We start from the raw sequence: 8,153 nt of genomic DNA, 5'->3' as shown, positions 1-8,153 counted from the left end.
GTGTTTTGTTTGTGAAAATGCTCTATGCTCACAATGATCTCTCAACTTTTGATTTGAGAGAATAATCACGAGTGTCATATTTTTGTAGTGCTTTTCAAGAGCATTTTGCACACAATACATTACTACGACAGCGATTGCTACTTTTACTTGTACAACTATTAAAAGGGCCATGTCCGAGTGTGGACTGTGAATTTGAGCAAAATGTGTCTTGCTCCAGCACAGAAATATTATATAAGCAGCTGTTTAAGTCAAAATATGTCTAATTATAAAGAGTTTTACTGTCCAAGAATCAGGAAGTGCACGGTTAGCATTACAATAACACATTTTGAACATAATATTGATACAGCAGAATGATGCTCTTTAGGGGTTAGTTTTGTATTTATAATGAGTCATAGAAGCTGTTTATTCAAACTTATGCAGCTTAGATCTCTTTCTAGAACAGAAAAATAACAAAAAGTTCCCTCTAGTGCAAAAAAAAAAAAAAAAAAAAAAAAAAAAAAGACCCCCAAAAATTGTTGTTCCATCAAACATATACTGAACCATAAATCCATAAAGTAATTATTATAACAGGCCTAATTAGCATGCTAGTTATTGTCAGCATTATCATGACAGCAAAACAAAGTTGTGAATAGTGCTTATAAAGTCATCACTGTGAATAATTATAATGTTCAGAATACATAAGGTAAATGAGGAATAACTTTGGGCCAAACCATTTAGAATTATCTACTTCTGGTTTCCACGTTTTTAACACAGTAAAAATCACATGCAGTGTCTTTACAAACGACAACAGAAATACAAAACAAAGAATCTAAACTTTATTATAACACTGAACAAATACATTAGAGGTGTATTATGGGTAATATACTCCTATAGGGCATATACAGTCATATACATACAACAGCAATGTACAGGGTTCATCAAACATAGCAGCTTAAGCCTCTTCAGTGCTTCCACTTGACTCAAAAAGGATCGTTCAGTCAACAACAGATTGTATTTTATTAACAATATTGTGACAGCTAATGTGATGCTAATATACAAACACATATATGAAACATTATATAAAGCATATTATTGTTATGGAGAAAACAGACAGACTGGTTGTGAATAAGTTATAGCTTGAGAATAAATTGCATGTTTCTGTATTAATAATGAATAGTTTTGTGAGCCCATATTTTGACTGGGAACTTCAAGATTTATTAGTAGCTATTTTATTATTTACTTTAAAGGTACAGTGTGTAACTTTCTGGAAGCCGCATGTCACCTGCCATGAGTCCATGGACATAGAAAGGTAAAAGCATACTTTGGAACATTCTCCATGGAGATAGATGAGTCTTATGCCATACTGCGGAAGATTAAAGCCAAAGGAACATTTCCATGAAAACAAGCAGGAAGAGGCCTTTTTCCAGGCCAAATAAGAGTCAGGTTTGTGGAGATGCAAGCTGCTCACAGCAAGGACTAATGTTTTTAGTGCAATAAAGAAAATGAAAAAATAAACTAATTGTTTTGCCTTAACAAACGCACATTAAATATTTACTTTATATAAAATTATGCTGTAGTTATTGTAGTTATCTCATATGAAAATAACTAACTAGTGCTTGCTTATTTGTTTCTCAAGATATAACTTAAATATTATAGCTTTTTTGATTCATGAAGATCCAAATTTCTTGAGTTTTAAATTTTCATTCTCAAAAAGCTCCATAATGAAACTTTTCTGGTGAAGGATTTCTACCTCTTTGTATCCATAGCAATGCTATGGCTTTGCCTGTAATGTTATACAGTATGGCATTTAACATATCTGTCTCCACAGACAAGCACATGATACTACCAGACTAAGTACAGGTCAGATCTGTGGAGAGGTGATACCACCTGCAGTCAGAATGCATGTTCTTCAATGTATTTTTTAACCGATTGAAGACGCCTGTTTTTGAATAAATGTAAGACAGATAAGTTTAAAGCCATACTGCGAAACATGCCAGGTAAAGCAATAATATCATGGAGAAAGAAGTGGGTGGAGTAGCCAAAAACTGCTGATTGTGTTGTGATATCGCTCTGAAGGGGGAGTGACCAAAGGGAGGGAAGACTTAGAGCGTCAAAAACAAAAGTGAACTTATAAAACATGTTAATATGTTGTTTTCACCGACTAACGTTTTCAAAACAATAAAAGGTAACATGTGATCTAAATATGTTATAGGTTAGCGGTTAATATCCCCATAGGAATAAAATACCCGCTCTTTAAAAAGTTACCCAGATAAATGAGTAAATGTAACTACTGCCCACCTCTGCATGGAGACAACCTGCATCAGAAAAGTTTCACAATGCACCTTTAATCTCTGTAGACACCATATTTTCACCTTCGATTGGTTGTTGGATAAGACATAAAATTTGACCATAATGAAATTGTGAAATGCTTACATGACAAAACTGTACAAAAGTTACACTTCAAACATTCTGCTCATAGATCTATAAGACCCAAATGTATACGCGAGTGTCAGAAACGCACTCATTAAAATACTATGTACATAAGGAGCACTTCACGCGAGCTCGGCCCAGTGTCCTTAGCGGCGCCCCCCGGTGGATGCTCTCAGTCTGTTCATGCATGGGTCCATGTCTTTGGTCTATCGGTGATTCAAGTAATGCCAGGAAGCAAACTGTGTCCAACTATAATGAAGACTGGAGATTTTCTGCTAAAAAAAGTGGGTGATAGATGGAAGTGACTTTTGGACATGGTGTACAGTGCCTTCTGTTAATATTGAGACCATTGACAAATTTGGGGAAAAGATAAAAAAAAGGAATTATTGGTTAAAAAGAAATAGCTTTTACATGCATGACTGTTAACTGGGTCTACACACTGGTTAGACCGGCTGTGAGGGAGGCCAAACTGGTCTGTTCTTCTACAGCACAATAATAGAGCTCAACAGTGACTGCCCACCACTTGGTTTTCAGGAAGTAAAAACAAAAAAAAAACAAAAAAAGTGAAAAGTTTGAAAGACTGCTCAGGGCTAATCAGCTATGTCGAAACTAATGATCACAAGACCTAAAATAGTATATAAAATCTGTTCTCTGAAACTTTATAAACCTTTATACTTTTATGAAATTATTCAAACATTTCACGCATCGGTGTTTTTTGAGGTACAGATGCAGGAACAGATGCACTTAAATTTCAAACACTGCACTCTAATGTTGCAGATAATTTGATAACGCTTTGGCCTGGTTTGTCAGATCTTTTGTTTTTTTTTCATTTTTTTACGATTGTGTTATGGATATTAGTCACCACATATTTGGTTAGACTCTGATGGACTCTTACCATTACAATGTTCTAAGTGGAAAATTAATGAGAATTTGACTTTTAACATTGAGCTCTATAAATGTCTACGCCGATTAGCTATTTGCATCCAAGAACAGATTAAGTTTGACCCTTGGCCTGGTAATACTCAACACAATTGGCCAACCAAGGACAGCGGTTTGGGCCAGTCCTGGTTATGGTCTCTACTACAACTCAAAGCTGCCTACGTCCCACAGATTTGACCATGGACAAGATATCAATAGATGGCACTGTATTTAACTCCAAGCATTCAAAGGCATCATTATCTGCAGAAACTCAGCTGCAGATATAAATATATGCAAAGTCATGTTTTTATATTTATAGTCTTAACAATTTTGAACTTCATTTGTGAGCATGTGAATAGATGCGTTTAAGCAAAACTCTTTTGTCTTGAATTTCCATTGACAATACATTCATAATTCTCTCTTCTCTTTGCATGTTTACCACGGCAGGTTCTGGAGCACCACCAGAGCAGCAGAGTCTTTACAGTAGTCCAGTTCTGTTCTTTGGGTCCTCACCAGACTGCACCAGGTCTGGGTTGGGAGCGGGCCTACACCAGGTATGGGTTGGGGTAGAGCTTGAAGACCTTGTAGATCCACTGTGTGTAGAAGGGTACGTTGATGAAGACAGCGGGTTGGTTGGTGCGTGCACAGCCTCGTCCGTGCACGCTCACGCCCACGATCACCCGGATGTCCCCGTCCCGACACACCAGGGGCCCGCCATAGTCCCGCTGTAACACAAGAAAGGTTTCAATCAAATATCAGTATTTCTAGATTATATTGAACCTTCAGATATCGATTGTTTAGATTCCAGAGCAACCGATGGCTGATAAGCTCCACAGATATATGGCAACAATTTTCATTATGCTCACCAAATAATGTAATTAAAATTATTCATTAGGCAGAAGGTTGGTCAAAATTATGCAAAAAACTAATTTTTGAATCTTTCTACTATATTATAACATTGTTCCTTCATCAAAAACATGTCTGAATAAGTTTTAGGTCATTCGTGCATGTTTGAGTAATCATGCGATCTCTCCTGGGTCAGTATGTATACGGTTAAGTGCTGTATTGATTTAATAATTAGAATGAGCCTGGTGAAGGTGCATGGAGTTTAAAAAAGAGGAAGAGATGGGTGGCTTTTTGAGCTCTCCTGAGGGATACAAACCAAATATTCTAGAAAATGTATTTGATTTTTTTTCATTTTTAACCAGCTGAGCCCCTTTGATATTTGGAAACTCATTTTAAAGGAAGTCAGATATGTGAATGTACAAATGACTGAATAAAAGGGACTCATGGACTGGCTATTGCTAACAGTCTTGGCACATATTCCTCATCCACACACATGAGGCGCTTCTCACTGCTTATTCTTTAAAGAAGTTGATGTTGCGCTTCAGAAGCCGAACAGGACCTTATCTACAAGACCCTGCTAGAATTTATTTACTGCGTATGGTTAAGGGTATCTGAAGTAGACACAGGTAGAACATGCACACAGAAAGACCCTACTTTGCAGTGACATCATAATGGGCGGTTCTGCATGTATGTCTATGGCAGAATGTTTTGCAGTTACCATGGTGACACAAAATGGATTTAAACAACACACTTTCAGGAGTTCATTGCCCCATTTAGATGTTTTATTTTCAGCAAAAAGGGTGAGTATAACTAATTGAAACAGTTGGCTAATGCTAGTAGTTTGTGACTGTAATTTTATGTGTGTGAGACTTGTTTAACAGCACAAATCAGCTCAATTGCTGTAGTCAGTCAGTTCAAGTTTAGATTCAAGTCTAACAGAGACTCACACAGAGCTGTGGCCGTACTTAGTTATCACACCCCCAGGGAATGTTGATGACATCAGCTGCAAAGTATCAATAGCTATGTTCATTTTGTCAAAGCTCCAGTCAGTCTTTGCTGACTCCTCTTGGCTGTCCGCTCTCCTTTAAATCGATTATATTCACCAAAAAGACCATCAAAACAGTCCTCTCTCCCCTCTCTCCCCTCTCTCCCCCCCTCCACCCCGTGTCTGTATGCCCAGCCTGCTGTATTAAGCCTATGGATTTATAGCACATTTGTTGGAGATTTAGATCAAACCCATTTCACAAAGATTTGGGTTGCGAGTCAGGCCGAGGCGCTAATGTCTCTAAATTCACACAGGAGATCTTTGTAAATCCGACGGGCTTAAGCTCTGCTCTTGTTTAAACGAGATGGAGAATTCTTAATAGACTTTTTGTGCTGTTAACCACCAGTAGTTTTTTGCTGCATTCATTCAAGTTTAAGAAATTCCCTATTTTGTCAGGTTGTCACTTTAAAACAGTTGCACTCTAGGAATGTCAAAAATATCAATAGATACTAATGGAGACTAATAGGTTGTGTTTCTAACATGGACTGTTTATATAAATGGACATAGCTAGCCCGCTAACTGCCACATTCCAAACAGAAAGTCAGTATTAGCCGCTATAATTGCTAGCCTTGATCAGCTTCTTTTAGACACAACCCAATGCTATGGGTGACACTACATGTCCTCAGTCCATTTCTTTATACAGTCTATGGCTTCTGCCTGTTCCTGGTTTGGTCGTGGTCAGAAACCATTTTAGTCATGAAGTAGGAGTGGTTTAGTCCTAGTCCTCCTGATTTTCCAAGTGCAAATCCAAATTGAGTAGCTGGCAAAAATGATCTTTTGGTAAGAGTCAAGAATCATGTGTTGAAAAATGACATCATCGGGGAGTAGAGTTCACTGCATAGGACCAATACACCTAAACATCTTATATTCATTAAAAATAACTGTCTTTCCAGTGGCTTAGTGGCTTAAACCTTTGTCCATATGTCGTTACTACCACCTTGGTATTGAAGGTTAGCCTCTCGGACATGACTGTTTACCAAATGTCTCTCCCCTCTCTCCCCCATTTCACGCCACATCTGTCCTTTCCAATAAAGCCTTAGTAAAATACCAAATACCAAATCAATTTCTGGTCCTAACACCACCTCTAGAACAAGGTTCATTCTAATCATTACAAAGGTGAAACTGGCAAAAAATCTGTTAGCATCCAGTTGAAAATAGTAACGCTGCTAATTTATCTTTTGAAAATGCTTCACTTCCCACTGTTGCCAGCAGAGGGCATCAGAAACATGAGTCATTAAAAAGCTGTGTTTTTACCTCACAGACTCCTTCGTTCTTCCTCCCTCCTGCACAGATCTTGTTGTTGTTGATCCGTAGGTTTCCCTTGTGCAGATTCTCACACCTTTCGTTGCTCACGATGGGGAGGTTAACTGCCTTCAACACCTCATCATGGCCCGTGCCTGCAAGAGGAGACGAGTGAGCTTTTCTGTTGCTGCTGCAAATCAAGGGTTTGAATTGTCATAACATTAAATTTAAAGTGGACCTATTATGCAAAATGTACTTTTTAGAGTTTTTAACCATGTTATAGTAAGTTGTTCTCCTTCTCATTTACCTCCCATCTCAAAGTTATATTTAGAATGATTCATACATGTTTGAGTAATCTTTAAACTCCTGTATTCAAGGCGCACCGATCAACCCTGTTTGCACCCCCACTGGTACATGCTCCAATTCTGTTTACTTAATCTGTGATACTCACAGGATTCGGCAGCGTCTCATAGTCATTTTAGGTACAAATGAAAAAAAAAATCAGCTGCAAAACGCTACTGTGATGTGCAGCTATCCATAGGTGCTGACAGCTTTTAACGTTACTTTTAGTGTTTTGGTACATAATGCCTCTGTTTTAGTTGTGCAGGCCGGCAACTTAAGTATTTAAAATGTTAGCTAACAATCACCTAAACTTGAACCAGTTTAATACAGCTACTGTCTGCATATCTTGTTTGTGACTAGCCGCTAGCGCTAGCAGTTGCCATTCATTAATTCATTGAAGGACTATACATTTACATACACTTGCTTTATTTGAGTAGTCTAATGTATTAATACTCTGCATTTATGAATGTGTTATGGTACCACTGTGATGTACACCTAAAATGTATTTGCAATATTGCAATAATGTTAATGACATGCAGAATACTGGAACTGGAATGTCTTGTACAGGCCAGGTTTCTTCTGTCTGCTTGGACTGGATCTTACTGGACAGCAAGGTCTGAACTGCCAATGTCCAACAGACGACTACTACATGAATGATACTGCTAGTGTGGTGGGAGGCTCTGCAGCCAACATCTACTCCAACACGACTGGACTCATATACACACACAAATTTTGTTTCCCTCGTATCATTTCTTCCCCTGATAAAATGGACTCCAGCGTGGTGTGGATTAAAACAGCAGAGAGTACTGAAATGTGGAACTCTTTAAACAGAGCTTGTCCAGCAAACTGGACAGTGCACTCTGTAAACTACCTTTTTTGCATAATATTGTCACAATACACAGTACATGGATACCACATCCTGCTGCTGTTATTGGTGTTGAATACTGTTTTCTCTGAGCCGAATCAGATCTTCTGAGCCAAAAATCATTGTCATGTGTGTTACACTCATCATGAGCTTACTCAGAGTTGTATTTTGGTTGATTCATGCATGTTTGAGTAATCCCATATTGTACTGCATTTGAGATTTCAGTGCATAAAAAACAATCCTGTTTTCACCTACCCCTATCTCCGCCCACATCACTGTACTTGTAACCCATGATATTGATCTAAAACAGCTTCATGATAGAAACAGGTTCATTGATTTCTTGTTCAAAAATGCAGAAGTGAGATTTAGTTGACATATGTTTTTATTGCAGATACAATGTTATGGTAAACCTCCGAGTCTGATTGTTTAGCAAGTGAGTACAGAGCAGTGGATGGAGACAGGGGGTTGGTGAAAATAGAACTTTTC

The 8,153-nt window shown here is 38.0% G+C and overlaps 1 protein-coding gene across 1 annotated transcript in view; it reads right to left on the bottom strand.

Moving 5' to 3' along the window:
• Positions 1-794: 794 nt before the first annotated feature.
• LOC117372564 (hepatocyte growth factor) overlaps positions 795-8,153 on the bottom strand; it is a 72,779-nt gene continuing 65,420 nt past the window's right edge. Inside the window, exons 17-18 of the mRNA XM_033968384.2 lie at positions 6,473-6,615; positions 795-4,052 (exon numbers count right to left, since the gene is read on the bottom strand). Coding sequence (XP_033824275.1) covers positions 3,873-4,052; positions 6,473-6,615 — 323 coding nt within the window. The 3' untranslated portion in view covers positions 795-3,872. The remainder of the gene's footprint in view (positions 4,053-6,472; positions 6,616-8,153) is intronic.

This window comes from Periophthalmus magnuspinnatus, chromosome 6 (assembly GCF_009829125.3).
Source record: "Periophthalmus magnuspinnatus isolate fPerMag1 chromosome 6, fPerMag1.2.pri, whole genome shotgun sequence".
Taxonomy (NCBI): domain Eukaryota; kingdom Metazoa; phylum Chordata; class Actinopteri; order Gobiiformes; family Gobiidae; genus Periophthalmus; species Periophthalmus magnuspinnatus.
This window is presented reverse-complemented; position numbering and strand designations above follow the sequence as displayed.